At 41.9% G+C, this 24,029-nt stretch overlaps 1 protein-coding gene across 1 annotated transcript; it reads left to right on the top strand.

Annotated features, from left to right (window-relative positions):
* The first annotated feature begins 6,098 nt into the window (after positions 1-6,098).
* Positions 6,099-19,749, top strand: LOC139386811 (discoidin domain-containing receptor 2-like). Its single transcript, XM_071132621.1, has 17 exons — positions 6,099-6,161; positions 8,269-8,363; positions 10,235-10,337; positions 10,610-10,853; positions 11,224-11,371; positions 11,697-11,808; positions 12,287-12,470; positions 12,855-13,098; positions 13,293-13,361; positions 13,825-13,961; positions 14,421-14,628; positions 14,917-15,146; positions 15,357-15,511; positions 16,516-16,716; positions 17,023-17,257; positions 17,375-17,524; positions 18,740-19,749. Exons 2-17 carry the CDS (start codon positions 8,291-8,293, stop codon positions 18,872-18,874), a joined length of 2,628 nt encoding a protein of 875 aa, XP_070988722.1. The 5' UTR covers positions 6,099-6,161; positions 8,269-8,290; the 3' UTR covers positions 18,875-19,749.
* The last annotated feature ends 4,280 nt before the right edge of the window (positions 19,750-24,029 follow it).

Genomic DNA, 24,029 nt, shown 5'->3' with positions numbered 1-24,029 from the left:
GACACCTCCCTGTTGCCTAACTTTGGGTAGCTAATGAGGTCGAACACGTAAATGTTGGACATGCTACAAAACATTTGATGTTTATGGAATCGAGTGTTTTGACTCATCAGAGTTCTGAAGGTGTGTGCCCCTGTCTGATGGTTGACTTCATGACTATATAGCTGATATGACGGTCATTTCTAAATCAGTATTTTCAGTGCTTCAGCTTAAAGTGCAGCCAAAAGTCCCATGAATATCAAGAAAAATATTCAGCTTTTCATTTTTTTAAATTAATTTGTAAATATTAATAAAAACATAATTCCACTTCGAAATGATTGGGTATTAGGTGTAGGCCAGTGACACAAAATCTCAATTTGAATCTATTTTAAATGCAGGAAAAAGTAGAAAAAGGAAAGTGGTGTGAATACTTTCTGAAGGCACTGCAGATGATTCGGCTAAAAGTAGGTGACACTTGCTCAACAAATCCTACATTATTAGCTTAAAAACATGCCAAAAACATGTTTTAACCAGATAATGTAACAATCCCATCAATATGTGATACAGAGATAGTCACACCCTATTTCTTCAGGTTGTCAAAGTATATTGTCAAAAAGCACAACTCTGTAAGACTGATACACCCTGCATTGAGACTACAAAGTAAAGTAGTAAAAATTGCAGTATGGTAACAGCCCAAATATGCTCTTTGTGCTTTGAGGTAACACTCACAGTGGCCTGCAGATGAGTACTAAGAAGAGCACTGCGATAATGATTATTGGAAATTAGAGAACAAAACCTGGGCCAACAAACATCAAACACAGTCAGGACAATGTTTATTATATCCTTTTCGTATAATAAAACCTAGTTATCAATTTTTTGCTCCTGGCACTGAAGGCATGTCTAGCCTATAGCTACAAAATATCTAGCTTACTCTCAAACAAGGACTGATAACAGTTAGGCTGTCTATGTATAGAGGTCAGTCTCTCCTGATCTCCATCTGTGGTTGGTCTTTTATGGAGGCGGAGAGTGTTTACTCCTGTCAAAATCTGTCCACGATAAGCAGATCGATAAGAAAACCGCCTGCCTTCTCGCCTTTGGCAAATATGGGCAGCTGCAGCCCAATATGGTGACCGGAGTATGGGTGTGGCTAAAGGACGGGTGTATGGAAAGAAAATCAGCTAATTGGGTAGATTTGTTGCCCCTCAAGACCGTTTTGCGTGGTTGACTGGGCTGCACGAGTCAAGTCGATAAGCCAGCGACCAGTGCACCGATGTTGTTTCGATGTGCCTGCTGACCACTGATAGGGGCTTGCTACTATCAGTCTGGTGGTGTTGCCGACGGTAGCAAATGTTTTCCCTCATCTAATACAGCACTAGTACAGTACAATATAATTTAATAGTGATATAATTTAACTTTCGATGTGTACATATTGAATACCATATTGCCAAGACTGCCATTCTTCCTTTACTTCCGAAATCCCTATGATGTTCACAGTTGATTCACAGCTGATCAATGTTGTGTGTAAAAAGTGTTAATCAGACAGATCTGATAGGAGGACCAGGATCCAGATGTTTTTCTACATGATGAATTGTGTGTGCAGTAACTCCCAATAACCACCATTTGTCACACCCTTATCTGTTTCACCTGTTTTTGTGATTGTTCTCACCCCCCCCCCCCCTCCAGGTGTCGCCCATCTTCCCCATTATCCCCTGTGTATTTATGCCTGTGTTCTCTGTTTGTCTGTTGCCAGTTTGTCTTATTTGTCAAGTGAACCAGCATTTTTGTCTCAGCTCCTGCTTTTCCCAGTCTCTCTTTTTCTCGCCCTCCTGGTTTTGTCCTGACTTTGAGCCTGCCTGCCTGACCCTGAGTCTGCCTGCCGACCCGTACCTTTGCCCCACCTCTGGATTATTGACCTCTGCCTACCCTGAGCCTGCCTATCGTCCGGTACCGTTGCCCCACCTCTGGTTTACTGACCCCTTCCTGCCTTGTCCTGTCTATTGCCTGCCCCTGTTGGATTATTAAACCATTGTTATTTCGACATTGTCTGCATCTGGGTCTTACCTTCATACATGATACTATTATCCCTAACTCATTTTAACTCCCAGTAACCACCAACTATCACAAACTAAAACTAACTCCAAGTAAACCAACACTAACTATCATTTCTCAAACATACTACCAAAAACTCAAACGTACTACCACTAAGTCAAACAACAGATGTGGGATCTTAATTTGGTCACCCTTTTGCTGAAGAACTTTCCTACAATGCAGGAAATTATAAACTTGTAGTGTTGAAGTTTTTAATTTCCACTTTGAAATTTCAGAGTTGACTGTACAAAACCTTAAGAACACCTGAACACCTGAAGTGTCTACACTTTAAAAATTATAATAAATCCATGTAATATAGCCTACACTTTCACAATAAATCCATTATTTATTTTAGACAGGTCTGAGGAAACATGTTATGAAGAAAATGTATATTTCAGAAGAACAGAATAGCATAGTCTGAGTTATTTTAGGTCCTGATCTGACTATGCCATATGGTTGTGGGCTACACTCATTTAGCAGGCTAGATTTGCTTTGAATTATGTGGCATTATTTTATAGTATTTTACAGTATGAAGAATACAATTGAACAAAGCTGAATAAAATAGAAAGGATATTTTCTCCAAACCATTTGAGGGAGTGCGCACATGCGGCTATTCTGTTTTGAGCGATTAACAAAGAAACAGGTACTCCTATGTGCTTAATTTTGAGTTATTTGTGTAACTTTAGTTGTGATACAAACATTGGGTTATATAGTTTGATTTTGTATGAATTCTAAGGCTGCATGATGCACCTCTAATGATGATTTGAAAAAAAGTTGAATGGGAGGCATGAGATCTGCTTTTTTTCTGTAGGCTGTACACACTTCCTCAGTCTCTTATTCACAATTTGACAAAAACTTGATAATGCCTCGATTAACCCGGCGCGCATCCTCTTTGTGTTGCCGTAATGCCCACAAAAAAATCCAGGCCTTTTGCAGCCAGTGGCAGTTGTGCCCTTGGGCTGAATAGAATCATTGAAATTCCCCTCTAACTGCGTGCTGTGTGCTGTGAAGCACCTCTCACTCACGTGGCTCTCCGTCATGTGATTGGGTCTTTCTCACAGGCTACAAGTGAAGACAAACACATCGGGGACGCATATTGAAGATATTGGAAGAACTGTCCACGTTTCCTTTTCGTCAGCCAACAAGATGAGTAGGCCTAACGAACAGCAAAATCACTAGCCTATGTCAATCTACCCTCCCCCATGATACAAAAGTCAACCTATTATTTTCTGTGCGTGAAATAAATATTTCAAACGAAATCTGGGACAGTTGTGGGATTCGATAGATCCCAAATTAATACAACTACTAGCATCAAAAAGCTTTTTTACGCAATGAGGCTGACACAAAAGATCAAAACGTTTAGCTTAAAATGTTGCTAAACTATTAGGCTTTTTCTTCACATTATAAGCGCAACAATGTGCACACGGCAGTAGGCTGTAAGCGCGAATGTTCCATTAGCGGGAAAACACCATTATCAAAAGTGACCACAAATGTGATTATGCATGTAATAATGATTTTATTATAGTTGCATTTTTATGGTGAAAATGATCTTCCCCAAACTTAAAACTCACGCAATGTGTATGTATGACAGTTAGACTCTACACCTATTGTAAAGCGGATTAATGTGCTTCATTTGAATAGGTTATTTGGCCACTTTAGTTCTGATACAAACCTTATCAAAACATATAGGCCTATGGGCTAGGCTACATGAGGTGTGGGACTAAGATTTGAAAAATTAGCTCTATAAAGGTATGCATTGTTTCTTGCCTTACACAAGGCATCATTCACAAGTAATAATATATAATTCACAAGTGATAGGCTAATATTGTCACCCATCAGACTATTCTTGATTTAATCGTGCCTTTACATATACTAAATAATATGTGTGAAATGTGTTAAGGATTTAGAATGGGCCATTATCATGCACCTGTCTCGATACAGGTGCAGGGGGGGGAAATACATGTAATCTATGCACTTGGAGGACACTTTCCCCGTGGTTCATGTTCATGCCAGCCAGGTAGGCTATACTCCTGTTGTAAAGACAAGCAATGGGCTTAATATTAGGAAAGTTGAGATGTAAATATATTAGGCCTAGCCTATAGAAAGCTGATGGGATCCTCCTCTTTTTAAAAGGATTGGCATTCCGTCAATCATGCAGCGCGTTATATTAAGATCACAGATTTTAGAGTAACAACAAATGTCGGCACATAGAAGTCTCTTATATCGGCTGAAAGGTAAAATTTGTGTTAATATAACTGCACTGTCCTATTTACAGTAGCTATTACTGCGAAAAAAAATCCATGCTATTGTTTGAGGAGAGCTCCTAACAACAAAACACGTTTTTCAACGCAATAGGTTTGATAAATTCACCTCTGAAGGTGAAATGTGTACTTACATTCTGAAATCTTGCTCTGATTTATCATCCAAAAGGTCCCAGAGATAACATGAAGTGTTGTTTTATTAGATAAAATCATTTTTCATATCCTGAAAAGGTCCATATATCATGCACAATCGATTGTGTATTTCCACTCGTTCAATTTGCAAACCAAGGAATCGGTGAAAATCTCACCCTAAACGTTGTTTGAACGAGTCAAATCACGTTCGTATCTCCTCCGAGATCCCAGAAGGTAACAAGACTTCACTATTTCATTAGGGATGTTGTATATCCTAGAGGACACCATATTTGTTCAGAGAGCGAAGCCTTCATGGCACGCCAATGACGCGGGCGGCCATCTCTTAAACGACTGTATCTTTGTCAACTGAGCATTAATCAGGGTCAAACAAAGCTAGCTAGATAGCGAATTAGCTGGGCTTTACGGGAGTATCCGGAAACCATATATATGTTGTAAAATGTAGCTTCTAACGACAGCATGCCTTTTCATTTTGGACAAGAAATCATAAGGACATTCAGAGTTATGAAGTTATGAAAACTGGTTGTTTTACAAATGTTGAACTTATAATATGTCTACTACTACTTGGAAAGCTAAATCAAAGTCAAAGTATACAGATTTGACGATATCCTTGCAGAAAAATGGAATATGAATGCAAATGTCTGCTTCACGGTTTGCCCAAATGTACCTGGGGACTTCACACTAAAAGTCTTGTTGTCCACTAATTTTTCAAGTTATCCATCTTGACTGCCTTCATGCCTCTTGACCGCTGGTGTGGCGGTAATACAATCACCGTGACAGCCCTAGGTGCAATTCAATATTAGGAAGGTGTTCTTAATGTTTTGTACACTCAGTGTATTTTATATATATATATATATATATATATATATATATATATATATATATATATATAAGTTGGTGGTTGGGGGGTCTCCTAGCGGTCAGGGGCCCTAAGCGACCGCGTATGTCAATTATGACTGGAGCCGTCCCTGCTGCTCTCATGGTAAACTCCATTACTGAGGTGAGGCAGTTCCAGGTCAGTGTCTCAATCTATGCTAAATTGGCATGAGCTGAACACAAAAGAACCACTGTTGAAAAACTGGTGAGATCCACTCACTGCTGTCAGTAAACAAAGAGTGGACATTACTTTTTTCATACAGTTGAAAAAAAGATCAATAACACTTCAATAAATAGCAGAAAAGAATCACCCAAGTTCAGTCAGACATGATTTGACTTCTCTGTCCAGCAATGTTTATTTTTTGGCCTACATTCTGCATGATACTTTTAGAAGCCCTATAAAACCCCATCACACCCACAGTAATGAACAGGTTTCCACAGGATGAATGTAAACTCGGGTCCTTCTTCAGTAGCACTTGGCTGCTCAACAGAAGCCTGCTCTAAACTAGCTCCCTTACAGCTCTCCAGGCCATAATTGAAACCTTATGTGCATCAGGTGGAATTCTGGGGCTTTTTGGCGTCACACCAAAGAATCCCAGAGTGTGTTATTTTTATTTCATTTTTTTCCCCATTTCTCTTTCCTCTAGTGAGAGAGCTTGCTTTTACATCAGCCCTTTTCCTCCTTCTTTCTCAGAAAGTCTATCCCGGGAAGAAAGTATATTACAGTGTAATAGACTTTGGAATTTTATCCAGTCGATTATGGAATAATATTCCCCTGGACTACTAAGGATTTTGGGAAGGCAGTGAAAAGTAAGTGTGGTCATTATTCTCCTCGATTACTCTTACTTTTATAGAACGTCATTTGGCATTGTATTTTGACACTGCTAGTAGCCACGTTTCGGTGACAGCTATGGGTGTATTTGTCATCAATGGAATTGAAAGCTGAGAAAAGTTGAGCTGGTACCTCCCAATCTTGATTGACATGTAAATATAAATAAGTTGTTTAACAAAAATAAGTTATTTTCCTTTAGATAATAGTTCACTATTTTATCGTTATTTTATTTGCTTGAGGAAAAAGTGGAATTCCATTATCTTCTAATGATTGACTTTATTTCAATGTTTATGTTCATTTTGATACTTTATTTGAATACACTAGTCACCTGACCTGCCAGTGTCAGTATTGACATGTAAGTGATACATGGACATTAACATTGTTAGTATATTAACCATGGTGGATATGACCTAAACGCTGAGGTTATTTTTCTAATCACACATTATTATAACTAGGGCCTAGAGTTTTCTGACCTGACCAGAGGAAAACTCCTGCCCCTACACATACACACACCCAACTGAGGCAGAGAGCAGTCCGAGTTTAGCATGATGAAATAGGCCTAACGCAGGACAGGACCACACAAAAGCACAAAGGCAGCACTTTACAGCAAGGATCCGTGGGCATCAGATTAGCGTCCATGTGAATTCACCAACTCACCAGGGCTACACAGAACCACACAGTCAGTACTTTTCCCCCCCACTCACATTTTTGGGGTAAACTCACCACATAAATTACTGAAAGTACAGGAGGGTATCCATGTAGAGCATATTTGTGCAGTAGACATATTTCACCGAGACATTTACAGGCTTTTTAAAAGATAAATAAGCATTGGGGACTTATACTGCATGTACTGTGGATGGAGGGGTAGTCAATTACCTGAGTAGACCGTACAAGGGGGTCTCTGTGTATGTCTGCCGCTGGTTGGAACCAATGGCTTAGATAGATGCACAATCTAAGAACGTGTTTAGGGGGTCTTCTTTGTATACTGTCTGCGTTGTTTGGTTGAGGTCCATTCCATTTCAACTCCATAAAGAGTGAATTGAAAATCCTAATGGCGAATGGATGCCTGTTTTCATTCCTTGAATTGAATTTCAATTCATATCCTGAATTGACTGGATTGATATTGAATTGAGCCTACCCTGATGCATTGGATCAATCAATCTAGCGATTGATCGATAAATCGCCAATCTTCATCATTATACCGAAGGGACATTTTAGTTCTTGGCAGGGGACATTAAACTGGTCAAATATAAGAATCATAAATTAAGAGTTTATTTCCAAAACGCTATATCCACCAATTTTTCACATTTGTGGGGTTTTTTTCATCAGAAGTGATTGCTTGTGGGTTAAACACACCTTCATGTGTGTTTAAAAAAAATGACTGGTCTCAGATTTTTAATTCACAGATGTGTAGGATATATTTTTTGATTTTTGATAAACTCTATAGCCTATATCCATTGTTTAGCTGGAATGGAATGTTCGCATCCTGTATATTTGAATGTTATATGTGGTTGTCTCACGTTAACATGAATGCACTTACTGTAATTTGCTCTGGATAAGAGCATCTGCTAAATTACAAAAATGTCAAATGTAAATGTTGTACATGCAGATCTCATATTACTGTATTAAATGATATATAATGATATTGATGTCACAAATGTATCATTTGTACAGTTCTTTATGTAGTTATTTGTTACATTTGACTGTGTAAAACGTAGCAGTATTACCTATTGCTCTTAGAATGAGGCGGATATATAGCATTTAGCAAAAACCATGATCATTTGTCTCTGAAATGAAACCATCAAGTGATATATTTGAAACAAGTACATCTCCGTCATTGAACACCTCCATGCCTTTATTAGATGGTGTGAAAAAAACCACACCAATCTCTTTCATCATTTCTTTCAACAATAAAAGCTCATTTACCAGCATTTCTATTTATAATAGAGAAAAAAGTCGAGATTAGAGAGAAGGCTAGCATTGACCAACGGATGGTACAAGTACAACCCCTACGTACGTATCATTACATACATATTGTGGTTGCTGTTGTTGTTGTTATACTGAACTTGTGAAACATTCTGTCAGGTGTTCAGCTCCTGCCTCTGAGATGAAGGCTCTACAGATAAGACATTGTCTCCTGCTATTCCTCCTCACTGCTGTAAGGACCCAAGTCAACCCAGGTACTGTACATGGAGGTCAACTCATAGCCTTTTCACACTATCAGAGCTGCACTGTGCTGGCTTAGATGCCCTCTCCAGCATGGTCCCAGCAACTACAGTGGATGTGTAACCGAGGCCAAGACAGTGCAGCTTGATTTGGTTGACTCAGTATATCTGAAAAGGATGTTAAGTGTTTGTTTACTCATTTTAAGATGTTCATGTCTCTGCATTTTCAAAAGCCTTTCTTTATACAGTACATACGTCTAACTGAAGGGGATATTACCGCATTGTAGTCAAGTCAAGGTGTTGACATGATGGAGATACTAGCACGCCGTAATAGCCAGGTGGGCTGGTTAGGTCATCACCGTCAAGGTGTGTGTGTGTAAGTGCGCGTGTGTGGGGTTTAGCCATTGGTCGATTGGTCAGACAGCAAATATGTAGAATAGAACAGGCAAACCATTCACAGGCTGGGGGCATTCAGGAAATGTCTGAAAAGCTCTAGGGGCAGGAGAAAAGAGGCTGATGGAGAAAAAGGCTGCTGGAGGTATGGAGTGAGCTGCTGGTGTGTGCGTGTGTGTGTGTGTGTGTGTGTGTGTGTGTGTGTGTGTGTGTGTGTGTGTTCATCCGTCTGTGTCAGTGCTAAGGAGCAGGGTGACAGGAGAGGCACTCATTCATAACCTACCTCTCCTGGACTTTTCCACTTGAAATAGTTTCACTGTATGAAGCATATTTTGTCCACAAGCTCTCAAAGTCTATTTCTATGTTTCAGTGTTACTTTGAGTTGTAAGCAGATCCAGAATGAAGGGTAATAGGCAGGTACAGTAAGAGTAGGACAGAGTTAACAGTTATGCACAATAAGTTAACTACATCTACCTACATGTACATATTACCTCAATTACCTCGACTCACCGGTGCCCCCGCACATTGACTCTGTACCGGTACCTCCTGTATATAGCCTCACTATTGTTATTTTTAACGCTACTCTTTAATTATTTGTTACTTTATTTTTTGGCATTTTATTTTTTTACTTAACACTTAATTTTCTTAAAACGGCATTGTTGGTTAAGGGTTTGTAAATAAGCATTTCACTGTAAGGTCTACTATACCTGTTGTATTCATGCGCATGTGACAAATAAAATGTGATTTGATTTGATCACTGACACAGTAGGCGAAGAAGCCATTTGTTCTCACACACACACGCATGCACACACACACGCACCTTTCTTGCTATAATAAATGTTGTTTTAAACCACCGTAATAATATCTTGAGCAATTAGAGTTTTACATTTTTTTTGGGGGGGGGGGGGGGGGTTGTTTCCAATGGTTACAGCACTAAGTCTAAAACTGTCTGTGACTTTGGCTCTGGTACAAAAGATAGAAAAAGAGATGCAAAATAAAGAGGAGGAAAACTGAAGGGGCCCCTCCCTACTATTTTTGCTTGGACTGGCACCTACATAGTGATGCCTCTGTTTCAGTGGGGCCTCCCAGGCCTAAAGGAAGAAGCTGGGGGAGGGTTGTGCCCTGTCCACTTCAGTTCTGACTCAAGCCAGATCCTACCAAATGCATGTGCAGTGTGGCACACTCATGGACTTCGGGGATACGTTGCCGTGCATAGATACACACACACACACACACACACACACACACACACACACACACACACACACACACACACACACACACACACACACACACACACACACACACACGCACACAAACGCACACACCAAACATCTCAGTGACTTGTTGATGACATGAGTTGAATCTGTTTCATTTGCTATTGTCATAGCTTTTAACTAGGTCCTGGAGTTTTTCCCTGATCAGGCCACATAGTCAGGAAAAAAACACCTGACCCGAAGAACATGCATCTATAACACTGTATCTGCTTTTAGGTGTGTGTCGGTATCCTCTGGGTATGACTGGAGGACAGATTCTTGATGAGGATATCTCTGCTTCTAGTCAGTGGTCAGAGTCTACAGCAGCAAGATATGGCAGGTATGCTATCCACATTGTCACCATATTGTAGACGCCTACACACTCTGAACTCTTTTCCGTCAGGTAATCAGAGTACTGACTGTACTGTCTGAGTGAAGGCAAGATTGCCTGCCTTATGGCCCTTCACCAATCCAACCTTGTCAGATCAGTGATTCCTTAAAGGGAGGAAGGCATTTTTATTATTCAATTGACTAAATATTATACTCCCTTCTAATATGCTATTCCCTTCTACTCCTACTACTTCCTCCCTTCCTTCCCCCTCTCCTCCTCAGATTGGACTTTGACGATGGAGATGGTGACGGGGCATGGTGCCCTAACATCATGGCAGAGACGGACGCAGGCGGCCCGAAGGATTTCCTCCAGGTGGACCTGCGTTCGCTGCACTTCATCACGCTCGTCGGCACCCAGGGTCGCCACGCCGACGGCATGGGCAATGAGTTTGCCCAGCGCTACCGCATCAAGTACAGCCGTGACGGCAGCCGCTGGGTGGCCTGGCACGGCAGGAAAGGCAGGCAGGTGAGCAGATGCAAACTAGTGTCCATACTACCAGAATCCATTCTGACATCTGCTTTCAATGTTTTTCCAATGTTGATTCAATGTCCTTTTGCTCTCAGGGCTGGGTTCAAAGAGTATGAGTTTTCTTTCAAATACTTTGAGTGTTTGATTGAGCCAGCCTGGAGTGCCAGTTGGGGCCCAACTGTTGGGCTGGGTTTTCACTTTTGGGACTACTCCATTGGTTGCACAATCTTGCTTTGATTGGCTTTGTGATTGGTGTGACTTTTCAATAACTTCCATTCTTGTCTGGCTGTGTTTGTTGGCATTCGATGTTTAGTGACTGTAGTTTTTGGATGAGGATGATGATGCCCTTTCCTGTTCCTGTCTGCAGGTGATCGAGGGGAACATGAATGCCTATGACGTGGTGCTGAAGGACCTAGAGCCACCCATCATTGCCCGCTTCGTACGCTTCATGCCAATCACAGACCACTCCATGATCGTGTGCATGAGGGTAGAGCTCTATGGCTGTGAATGGCTAGGTCAGACACACTACAGTACATCCTATATCTAATCTCATCCTATCCTATCCTATATCTAATCCCATCCTATCCTACAGCCTATATTTAATCCCATATCCTATATCTAATCCCATCCTATCCTATATCTAATCCCATTCTATCCTACATCCTATATCTAATCCCATCCTACATCCTTTCCGTATATGAAACTGAAAGAAAAGAGAATAGCCTAGATGCTCCCAGAGTTGGAATGTAAAGCAAAATTTAGACCAGGCGGATGTAAAACAGACACTGTCATTGATTGTGACCTTTCCTTTGACCTGTCCCTGGCTGTGTGTTATTGCAGATGGCCTGGTGTCCTACAGTGCTCCGGCCGGCCAGGAGATGACCTACAGAGGCCTGGACGTCCACCTCAATGACTCGGTCTACGATGGATCCATGGGTCTACAGTCAGTTGGGTTTGTTTTAGTATATTTGTACTTCAACAGTGGCATTTTTCTAAGTACAAAACTGTTAAGGAGCGTTAAATGGTCCACATCCTAAGTGACTCTGACCCGAAGGTACTATTTAACAAAGTTGTGAGCCGTTCTTGGCCCATGTGAGGATTCTGTGGACAACTCTTGTCACACTACTGAGCTAAGCGGAGCCAAGCTGTCCTGCCCTGGCCTGGTTTTGTATCCACCATAGTTTTTGGAACCGTGCAGAAAAGATCAATGTGAAAGGAAAATATCCAAGCCAGCACAATACGGTTCGGGTCAGTATGATAGTGTGAAATGATGACGTGCAAGACACAAGTGGATTCAACACAGGCATGATAGCAACAAAGACCTCCTTTTTTCCTTTCTCCCCTCGGTATGAGTTAGGGATTAAGTGCCATGCTCAAGGGCACAACCGTAGTGGATGGGAGTAACGGTCCTTTCCCCTCTCTCCCCCCAGTATGGAGGAAGGCCTGGGCCAGCTGACTGACGGGACGTGGGGTCTTGATGACTTCCTCCACAGTCACGTGTACGGCGTGTGGCCCGGATACGATTATGTGGGTTGGACCAATGAGAGCTTCCCTAAGGGCTACGTGGAGATGACCTTCGAATTTGACCGCGTCCGCAACTTCACCTCGATGAAGGTGAGAGGTCAACTTGTACAAAAGGAGGTGGAGAAAGGATGTGGTTTTACCATGTTCCCAACGGGAAAAACTGGGCAAAACGGGTTGAAATTCTGGTTTTGTTGATGTAATTTCAGACCGACCATAACCTTGTGTCATTGGTCCACTCAGTAGGTGTGCAAGAGATACCGTATTCAGGCATATGTGGAGGTCTGTTTTGTCCTTCAAGAGTGGCTAAATATTTAGGCATACGTCCAACAACTTTAGCCTCCAATTGTTTCGTCATTGGCTGAATTGCACCTGGACATCCAATTTGTACTTCAAACCATGCAGTGACAGACAGTATACCACAGTACACTCTACACTCGAGTGTTATAGTTGATAGTTCTCCTCCTCTCTCCGTAGGTCCACTGCAATAACATGTTCAGCCGTGGCGTGAGAATGTTTCGGCAGGCCTCGTGTTACTTCCGTACGTCCGAGTTGGACTGGGAGTCCCAGCCAGTGTCCTTACGTCTCCCGGTGGACCAGGTCAGTCAGAGCGCCCGGTTCATCACCGTGCCCCTGGGGGACCGCATGGCCAGTGCCATCAAGTGCCGCTTTGCCTTCAACGAGGCCTGGATGATGATCAGCGAGGTGGCCTTCCAGTCAGGTGAGACTTGAGTTGCCTGGGTCGTGTTCATTAGGGCTCACTGTAACTAAACATTTTTGTAACAGGGAACGAAAAACATATTGTGTTTTAGTTCAGGTGGTGTCTCTCCCCGTTCCACTCTGTTTCAAAATAGATGATGACATTTCTCCTCTTTCTCCCTCTCTATCTCTCTCGCCCCCCCCCCCCTCTTTCAGCAGGGACAGCAGTTTATAACACATCTCCGACTCCCCGCAAACGTGGCCACCCGACAAATGTTATTCCAGGTTAGCTCCAGCTATGTTCTTACCTGTTCTGTCTTCGCCAACCCTGTCTCCTTTTGCATTCAATAGTGCCCTCTGCTGCCTGTTCTTGAAATGCTGTTGCATTAATTATGACGATTAGAGGTTAGTTACAGTGAAATATGAGGGAAATTACAACAGCATTAATGAATGATAAATACAACACTTACTGAGGATGACATTATAATTATTATTATTTTTTTAAATGAAAAGCTTACATGTGATGTGAGCACTAAACGTCTTGATGACCACCCTTTCTTGTAATAAATATTATAATGCCATAAAATGTTTCAAGCTGTCAAATCTTTGTATCCTCAACTCCTTCAGTGAGGGATCTTGGATTCTTCGCTCCAATGCGCTTTGACAGGGAGGTAAGGAATTGAGCAAACAAGGAAGGAGGAAGCAACGAAGCTCTCTGTTAAATATTTTATACCTTCTGGTACATTAGGAGATGACCCCATCCACAAAGTGGATGAAAGCAACACCCGGATCCTGATTGGCTGCCTGGTGGCCATCATCGTCATCCTTTTGGCCATCATAGTCATCATTCTGTGGCGCCAGGTCTGGCAGAAGATGCTAGAGAAGGTATGTAAAACAGATTTTTATTCTCCGAGGTGTTTTCAGAGCGGAAATCATTAGGGTTGATCTAATAGCTACGAGGAAACGTCTCTGTCTTGTTATAAAATAAATACTGCTGTCGGGCTAAAAAGGAAGTCAGAAACTAAGACTGCAAATGACACTGATCAAAGTTGTTGATTCAAGTTTTTTTAAAGTTTTTTTACCTCAAGTGTTTCTTATTAGCTGTAATGTATCCCCAAACATCGATTTGCATGGCCTCTCAGCTAAACTTAAACACAAGATTACAACATCTGTCAATGTTTGACTTGGTGCCAACCACAGTGTTAGAAAAGCTAGAAGATTGCACCTCTTATCTTTGCCATTGATTGCTTCCGTTGTCCCAAGAGCGCCCTCTAGCTTTTCTCTCTGGCGCCACCAAACATTACAACACACACAGCTTATAACAGTAACTACCCTTCCCTCCAGGCTTCGCGGCGTATGCTAGACGACGAGCTGTCGGCCCGTCTGGCCGTCCAAACCCAGGCCTTCTCTTTCCACCACTCGTCCCAGTCCAGCGGGGAAGGCTCCAACTCCACCTACGAGAGGATCTTCCCCCTCTGCTCCTCTGACTACCAGGAGCCCTCCCGCCTCATCCGCAAGCTGCCCGAGTTCGCCCAGTCCACTGAGGAGCTGGGTGAGTGGATTCAAGGGAAAGTACAATACAAAATCAAAGTTTAACAGTTAGACTAACTTTTGAGGTGTGAAAAAAATATGACTAACTTTGATTTTGGAGTGTAAATGTCCTTTCAAGCCAGTGTTTCTCATATGGTGGGTATAGTGATCCCTAGTTACTTGTGGGTTGACAGGCCTGTGGCTAGAAATATCAGTGTTGTTAACTTGGAGGGTCACAAGAACATTTCAATGGTCTTGATCAGGTCACATCTTACTGAAGTGTGAAACTTATGCTCTGTGTACTTCACAGCAGGGACTAGCTCCTCCTCCAGACCACCCCAGGCCTGTGGATCAGACGGGGCTCCCCACTATGCCGAGGCAGACATTGTGAGCCTGCAGGAGGGGACTACGGGCAGCAACACCTACTCCATCACGGCCGTCAACATGAGTCTGCTCTCTGGGAAGGACACGGCCATGAGGGAGTTCCCCAGGGACAAGCTCACCTTTAAGGAGAAACTGGGAGAGGGACAGTTTGGAGAGGTATGGAATAAAACTGGCGATAAAGGGAGTGTGTGTGTGTGTGTGTGTGTGTGTGTGTGTGTGTGTGTGTGTGTGTGTGTGTGTGTGTGTGTGTGTGTGTGTGTGTAAACATGCAGGAAAGCAATTTAAAAAACAAAAGTCAAATGACTCTTGCTTTCTTGCTAGACAGATGAAACATCAATAGTAAAATGCCTTTGTTTCTTCCCACAGGTGCACCTGTGTGAGGCCGAGGGCATGCAGGACATTGTGGAGAAGGATCTGTCTGAAGAGGTCAATGACCGTTCAAATGAGGTAGAGGGCAGCGATGACACACCTATTCTTGTGGCTGTGAAGACACTGAGGGAGGACGCCAACAAGAACGCAAGGTGAGAGCACTGGATCTGGAACTGTTTCCATGACAACTGTACTGTACTGACAAAAGTACAAGAGCCACATACATGATTTACAGTATGGAAAATGACTTTTGTGATCCGCATGACTACAATGCTTGTTCTTGCCTCATCTTCCACTTTGTGTTCTTGGTGTCTTGCCATTGGCCAGTTGTAACAGAGAATGTGTTCACAATAATCTACCAAGTAAGAGTAGGTAAATTCACCAATCAACAAACGGAAAGAGCACTGCATTTCCCTATTTTGCCAGGTGTCACATCGGTTACCATCCGTTGTAACAGGAATGACTTTTTGAAAGTTAAACTACATGGTGTGACGGGGTAAAGTGTGACAGGCAGGTGTCACAGCCGTTATCTTATGTCACACCAATGACTTCCCGAAGGAGAAACTATCTGTGCAACTCAATGTAAAGTGTGACTAGCACTCTATCTCTCTACCCCACCTGCTGTCTCGACCTCTGAATGGTCTGCTATGAAAAACCAACTGACATTTACTCCTGAGGTACTGACCTGTTGCACCCTCTACAACCACTGTGATTATTATTTGACCCTGCTAGTCATCTATGAACGTTTGAACACCTTGAAGAACAATCTGACCTTAATGGCCATGTACTCTTATAATCTCCACCCGGCACAGCCAGAAGAGGACTGGCCACCCCTCAGAGCCTGGTTCTCCTCTAGGTTTCTTCCTAGGTTCCTGCATTTCTAGGGAGTTTTTCCTTGCCACCGTGCTTCTACATCTGCATTGCTTGCTGTTTGGGGTTTTAGGCTGGGTTTCTGTACAGCACTTTGTGACATCTGCTGATGTAAAAAAGAGCTTTATAAATACATTTGATTGATTGGTTTACTAGCAGGTGTCTGTTGTTGTCCAGTGTTAGTTACAAGAATGGCTTATTGAAGGAGAAACTACATGGTATATTTGTGCAACTTAATGTGAAGTGTGACTGGAATAGTCATAGCCGTTACCACCTCGTGTTACAGGAATGACTTCCTGAAGGAGATCAGGATCATGTCTCGGCTGAGGGACCCTAACATCGTCAGCCTGCTGGCAGTGTGTGTGGAGAGCGACCCCCTCTGCATGATCACGGAGTACATGGAAAATGGAGACCTTAACCAGTTCTTGTCCAGCCATCAATTGGACGAAGTGGAGGAAATACAATCTAGTGACAAAGCCACGGTCAGGTACGTTACATCTGCATAATTGTACTAGATAATGACATCCCCGATTAGGGTTATTATGAAAGGTGATACTGTAATCAAAATAGTAATTCATTTTCTTACTTTTTATTTATCAAGTCAATTTTTTCATCCATATATTTCATAACAGTATGCGGAAACCGATGCAATCGCGCAGTATTAAAAAGTTTGTCATGCCAACACTTTAAAAGGAGCAAAAATGTTACATACTCTTGCCCTCTCTTTGTCATTATATATATATTTTTTAAGTTCAGAGTTCAATTACTTTTCAATAATCTCATATCCTCTTAGCTATAGCAACCTGATGAGCATGGCTACACAGGTAGCCTCTGGGATGAAGTACCTGTCCTCTCTCAACTTTGTCCACCGCGACCTGGCCACGCGCAACTGTCTGGTGGGCAAGAACTACACCATCAAGATCGCTGACTTCGGCATGAGCCGGAACCTGTATCGCGGTGACTACTACCGTATCCAGGGGCGGGCCGTTCTTCCTATTCGCTGGATGTCATGGGAGAGCATCCTATTGGTGAGGAGTTTTGGAGAGAGCTGATATTAGCTGGTAATGTTCTGTCGCATGTAGTTTTCAACCAAACATTTTTCCCTGTGTTTAGATATGAGTCAAATGACTGTGTGCCTTTCCCAGGGTAAGTTCACCATGGCCAGCGACGTGTGGGCTTTTGGTGTGACTCTGTGGGAGATTCTGACCCTGTGTGAAAAGCAGCCCTACTCTCAGTTTTCCGACGAGCAGGTCATCGAGAACACCGGCGAGTTCTTCAGGGACCAGGGCAAGCAGGTGACTGACTACACACTAGTGTATTTACTACACTCTTAGAAAAAAGAGTTCCAAACGGGTTATTCGGCTGTCCTCCAATAGGAGAGCCCTTTTTGGTTCCAGGTAGAACCCTTTTGGGTTCCATGTAGAACCCTCTGTGGAAAGGGTTTTACATGGAACCCGAAAGGGTTCTACCTGGAACCAAAATTGGTTTCCTATGGGGACAGCTAAGAACCCTTTTAGGTTGTAAATAGTACCTTTTGTACCGGTGTATGGCTACCACATGTTTACTATGTCGGCATGCAATCAGCACTGTTCTATGGCAGCAATATGTGTACATGCAACAAAACGGGTATAGAACCAGGTTTGTCAGTCTACATGACTAAATATTATTTTAGGTTGCTGCTCAGCTAAATGCGCTATCGTGCATACATTTATTTTGTCCCCCTACACCAAACGCGAACAAACTGCGTGACGCAGGTTAAAATATCAAAACAAACTCTGAACCAATAACAATAATTTGGGGACAGGTCGAAAAGCATTAAACATGTATGGCAATTTATCTAGTTAGCTTGCACTTGATAGCTAATTTGTCCTATTTAGCTAGCTTGCTGTTGCTAGCTAATTTGTCCTGGGATATAAACATTGAGTTGTTATTTTACCCGAAATGCACAAGGTCCTCTACTCCGACAATTAATCCACACATAAAACAGTCAACCGAATCGTTTCTAGTCATCTCTCCTCCTTCCAGGCTTATTCATCTTCGAACTTATATGGTGATTGGCATCTACACTTTCATAGTATTACCACGACAACCGGCAAAACAGTTTGTCTTTCAATCACCCACGTGGGTGTAACCAATGAGGAGATGGCACATGGGTACCTGGTTCTATAAACCAATAAGGAGATGGGAGATGCAAGACTCGCAGCGCGATCTGCGTCAGAAATAGGAATGACTTCTATTTTAGCCCTTGGCTTCGCAGACGCTCTTGGCGCGCGCGAGCAGTGTGGGTGCAATAATTGAATAACATGGATTTCTACATTTATTTTGCAATGCTCGCACACTCAACTTGTCCGGTCTGGTCAGCATGTTACAGTTTGCTCACTGTTGGGGTTGACAGACATTCACTGTGTGTTGTTCTATGAGTGAAATATGTGTGACAAAACATCCCAAATCTGGTCATTTTATAAAAATGTGTTTTTCCTGTCATTTCCTAAAATGTTGTTTCTTCTCAGGTGTACCTGCCGAGGCCTGCCTGTTGCCCTGATGCGGTCTATAGCAGCCTGATGCTGGGTTGCTGGAGGAGAAATGCCAAACAGAGACCCACTTTTCAGGAGATATACAGCCAGCTTGGGGAGAGCCAGGAATAGCAGCTCATATATAGATCATGATTATATAAAGTGCTCTGGGGTAAAAGTTCCCCTAGGTACAGATCTAGGATCAGCTTCCCCTGCAAAACTAACTGAAGATCAGCGTTTAGGGGCAACTTTATCCTACACTTCACCCTTTTTTGTAACATGGACCAACATCTATGGTCCTTCTACATTTAAGGGACGGCAAAGTATGGTCCTTCCTCCTTTGAGGAGCCCATAAATTAGAACTAGCACGTGAGAACTGACTGAAAACTGCATGCAATGTTCTATTAATCTCTCTCTCAGCCTTTTTCTCTCTCAATTTGAGTTGACTCCCTATATCTCTATTCGCCAGAGCCATGTATATTTATATTAACAATGTCTATTGCACACTATGAAAACACCACCTCTCTCGCTCCATCTCTCTCTCTCGCTCTCTCAATCACAATCTAGTTTTTAGCGTGTGGGACAGTTCTGTAAAAAATGATTTTGTTATGTCTGTGATGATAAAATGTAGGAATGCTGTGTCAGATCGTGCACACCAGGAAATGTAATGTTGTTTATAATCTTCTATTATGAAGATAATAATAATGTGTAGAAAATCTCCTTTTGGACTCAGATATTCAAGAATGTATCTGTTTGATAGGTTTTTCTTTATTCAGTTGATGTTGTGAAATGTGTTGTATTTTGTCAAAGATAAATAGGTCCTTTGCGTTAAATTTGTGCTTTGAAATAGTGCAACTTCATGCTTAAAACCTGCATTTCTATTGTTCGTGCAAGTTTTATACTCTAATTAGACAGTAGGCCTACTTATGGTTTCAATTAATTTACTGAACATTCTTCAACGTTCAAAACAATTTTAAAAACGACAATAAAATGTTCAAATAAAAAAATATGATTGCAGATTATTCCTCTTTTCCTCTGCCTTAGCAACTCAGTGAGCCTGAAAAAGACAAAAACCGAAGTAGAAAAAAAACGTGTAATTCACAACTTTTTTTTTTTTTTTTTTCTTCAACATTCTATATTGACGGGATGTATTGCTACAATATCTGAGATATGAAATACAGAGTACAAGTACAACCAAGTGCTTAGTAATGCTTAAAGGCTTCTTCTACTTTCCTCTGCCCTCTCTCAGTGCTCTCCGGAGTCCCTGGAAGTCCTGTAATCTGCTTCCTCCCACCTGTAGCAGTGGAAAGGCTAGAGGGCGTCATCACTGACAGGAATCTGTAGTTTACCAGTGGCTTCAGCCAGCAGTGTGCAATCCTGAGGGGCCACAGAGCTCACTGGGGAGATGGAGGAAACCCCAGATGATGCGTTAGGGAGGTTTAACTCCTTTAGAAGAATTTGCATGGATGCTTTGTCAAGGACCTGGCCAATGATCTAGTTAGCCAGACAGATTATGGAGTCATGTGAAGCACAATATAATAGTCTTGAGGCTGCTTATTGAAGTGAAGCTTGCACTGAGTGATGAATGCAGGGAGCTATCAATGTCATATACTCATCACCCAATGACCTTATTGGTGAGAGAGAAGATGGTGCCATGTTGGGCCCCAGATTCTAAATGTACCTCTGTCTTAGGGAGGTCCATGGCGGACAGTTTCAGTTGCATTTTGAGAAGTTGGTTCCCACATGTGAAACTCATCAAGGTAAGAAACCTTCCAGTTGGTAGGAGCAGATCCCAGGTGAGATCCGGTCTGAAAGAAACTTCATTGCAACACAAACAAAAAATTTGGATACGAGAAATGATTTGGGCATTATAAATGGGGTTATTCTCATTCATGGCATGAATTGTTTTACTATCAGATATTATCACCTCGAAAAAAAGTGTTGAAATACTCCACTGTTCAAATGTTTGGGGTTACTTAGAAATGTCCTTGTTTTTGAAAGAAAATATATATATTTTGTCCATTAAAATAACATCAAATTGATCTACAGTGTAGACATTGTTAATTGTTGTAAATTACTGTTGTAGCTGGAAACGGCAGATTTTTTATGGAATATCTACATAGGTGTACAGAGGCCCATTATCAGAAACCATCACTCCTGTGTTCTAATGGCATGTTGTGTTAGCTAATCCAAGTTTATCATTTTAAAAGTCTAATTGATCATTAGAAAACCTTTTTGCAATTATGTTAGCACAGCTGAAAACTGTTGTCCTGAATAAAGAAGCAATAAAACTGGCCTTCTTTAGACTAGTTGAGTATCTGGAGCATCAGCATTTGTGGGTTTGATTACATGCTCAAAATGGACATAAACAAAGACCTTTCTTCTGAAAGTCATCAGTCTATTCTTGTTCTGAGAAATGAAGGCTATTCCATGCGAGAAATGGCCAAGAAACTGAAGATCTCGTTCAACGCTGTGTACTACTCCCTTCACAGAACAGCGCAAACTGTCTCCAACCAGAATAGAAAGAGGAGTGGGAGGCCCCGGTGCACAACTGAGCAAGAGGACAAGTACATTAGTGTCTAGTTTGAAAAACAGGCGCCTCACAAGTCCTCAATTAGCAGCTTAATTAAATAGTACCAGCAAAACACCAGTCTCAACGTCAACCCTGAAGAGATGACTCCGGGATGCTGGCCTTCTAGGCAGAGTTCCTCTGTCCAGTGTCTGTGTTCTTTTGCCCTTCTTAATATTTTAGTTTTATTGTCCGGTCTGAGAAATTGCTTTTTCTTTGCTACTCTGTAGCTAATGTAGCTAGCACAACATTCCATTGGAACACAGGAGTGATGGTTGCTGATAATGGGTCTCTGTATGCCTATGTAGATATTCCATTAAAAATCAGCCGCTTCCAGCTACAATAGTCATTTACAACATTAACAATGTCTACACTGTATTTCTGATCAATTTCATGTTATTTTAGTGGACAAAAAATTTGCTTTTCTTTCAAAAACAAGGACATTTCTAAGTGACCCCAAACTTTTGAACGGTAGTGTATATCAAGGCTATAACAGCAAATGTAAAATCCAGTGGTATAGTTTACAGCAAACACAGCCAAAAGTTTCCTGGACCAAATTGTTCCACACTTTGATATTTTACATATCCTCTTCCTAGGCCTACTCAAATGCTATCTTATTTTTTAGATATATTTCAAATTCAAATGTTCTCCCCTGTCATTGAAATCATTCTCTATATTTGAACGTTAACATTTTTGGTGTAAAAGTCGCTGTCTTCGTTTATGTTAGTAAAGAGTTATGTAGACTGCTCTTTACTGAAATTATTCCATTCCTGATTGTGAAGGTCATTGTCATATAATTCTGACCAGAGCCATACAGTACACACTGAGTGTACAAAACATTAGTAACGCCTGCTCTTTACATGACATAGACTGACCAGGTGAATGCTTTGATCCCTTATTGATGTCACCTGTTAAATCCACTTCAATCACTATAGATGAAGGGAGGAGACCGGTTAAAGGAGTTTTAAGCCTTGAGACACAGATTGTGTATATGTGCCATACAGAGGGTGAATGGCCAAGACAAAAGATTGTGCCTTTGAACGTGGTATAGTAGTTGGTGCCAGGTGCACTGGTTTGAGTGTGTCAAGAACTGCAATGCTGCTGGGTTTTTCATACTCAATAGTTTCCAGTGAGTATCAAGAATGGCCCACCACCCACAGGACATCCAGCCAACTTGACACAACTGTGGGAAGCATTGGTGTCAACATGGGCCAGCATCCCTGTGGAACGCTTTTCTACATCTTGTAGAGTCCGTGCCCCGACGAATTGAGGCTGTTCTGAGCGAAAAGGGGAGGTGCAACTCAATATCAGGAAGGTGTTCCTATTGTTTTATACACTCGGTGTATTTAGATATAGACTCTAAATACATGGCTATGGCTATGATGGCCCTCTGTCATGCAGGATTCTAAAGGTGCCCGCATACTAGGTTCGGTTTGCTCCTAGCAGAACTCGGCTAGGCGAAGCGAACGTCTGTGCCTCGCACACGCCCTTATTAAAAGACCTTTGTTGAAAAATCAACAACAACAAAAAAGCTGCAATATTTCTGTTTGTTTCTGAGATACCATAACAACATAGCCAGTATACACTTCCTCAAGATAGTCAGAATTCATCTAAGGGAAATCTACAAGTCTGTAATGTATTTTGACGTTTTTGCTGAGGTCTTAGTCGCGAAATTTCAGTATTTATCAAGTGAAAAAAATTGCATAGAAACTATTGGCTCTCGTTGAATAACAATACCACTTAATTGAGGAATTCGAGCTCCCAGTTGTTTTGAACGTGCATTCGTTACGTGCTTCAATACCAAAACAAACAAAAACATCACAAAATGTCAACATAAGATATGCGTGAAATGTTTCGACTGGGAAGCATGAGACAGGCTAATGCCACGTTCACGTGCTAGTCATGACTAGGAAACTTTGAAATGTTCAACTTGCTTACTGGTTGTGGTTATACACCTGCCGCGTTCAGCCAGTTAGCAAGTCAGACATTTCTGAGTTTCCTAGTTCCGACTAGCGGGTGAGCGCAGCATTAATTATATCCATAGAGTTCAATTGCACAACTATTGGAGGCGTTCATGCTATCAAGAGTAATCTGATGTTCGGAGTTCCGACTGGGAAGTTTTACTTGAACAACCTTCCAAGTTGTAGGGCGCGTTCAAGCAGATCATTTTTGTCAAGTCTTTGTATGTTGAGCCTACATGCTGATTGCATGAACTTTACAAAAATATGATCAAAGGTCATGAAGTTTTGACTGCAAGTTTCTGCAGCTGCTCTTCACCAACTTCATCGCCTGCATTGTGGGAGGCCCAATTGCCAACCAATCATATCGGTATTTTTGTTTGAGCCACGCGAATGTGACCAAAGTGCGATTCAGTGGATATATACATATTCATGTGATATTTGAAGCTGTCGCTCACTGATTGATTGTACAATGAACACACACATAATTTCAGTTTGTGAGTGTGTGATATGGGGGTTGGAGACATGTTTATATAAACATTATAAAGTAAAACTTTTATAAACAATGGCAACACTGCCATGTTGATCTAAGCCTTGCTGTTGGAAGACCACATTAGTGTCAGACTTTCGGCTGTTGCAGATACACCTCCCCCGACCTCAGTCCTCAACTTTCGTCTACAGTCAGTTACATTCGCCTTCCCACACAAACGCGCCCATTATTGCAAGTGGGACTCTGGCATTACATTTTGGCAAAGATGGT

Source organism: Oncorhynchus clarkii, chromosome 28, assembly GCF_045791955.1.
Source record: "Oncorhynchus clarkii lewisi isolate Uvic-CL-2024 chromosome 28, UVic_Ocla_1.0, whole genome shotgun sequence".
NCBI classification, from domain to species: Eukaryota; Metazoa; Chordata; class Actinopteri; order Salmoniformes; family Salmonidae; genus Oncorhynchus; species Oncorhynchus clarkii.
The sequence above is the reverse complement of the archived record's forward strand: the minus strand, read 5'-3'. Positions and strand labels throughout refer to the sequence as shown.

Excerpts from the sequence above, each read along its gene's own strand:
- LOC139386811 (XM_071132621.1), top strand. The coding sequence starts at position 8,291 with ATGAAGGCTCTACAGATAAGACATTGTCTCCTGCTATTCCTCCTCACT. Across the intron at positions 11,372-11,696 it reads CTATGGCTGTGAATGGCTAG|ATGGCCTGGTGTCCTACAGT; the intron begins GTCAGACACACT and ends GTGTTATTGCAG. Across the intron at positions 15,147-15,356 it reads GAGAGGGACAGTTTGGAGAG|GTGCACCTGTGTGAGGCCGA; the intron begins GTATGGAATAAA and ends TTCTTCCCACAG.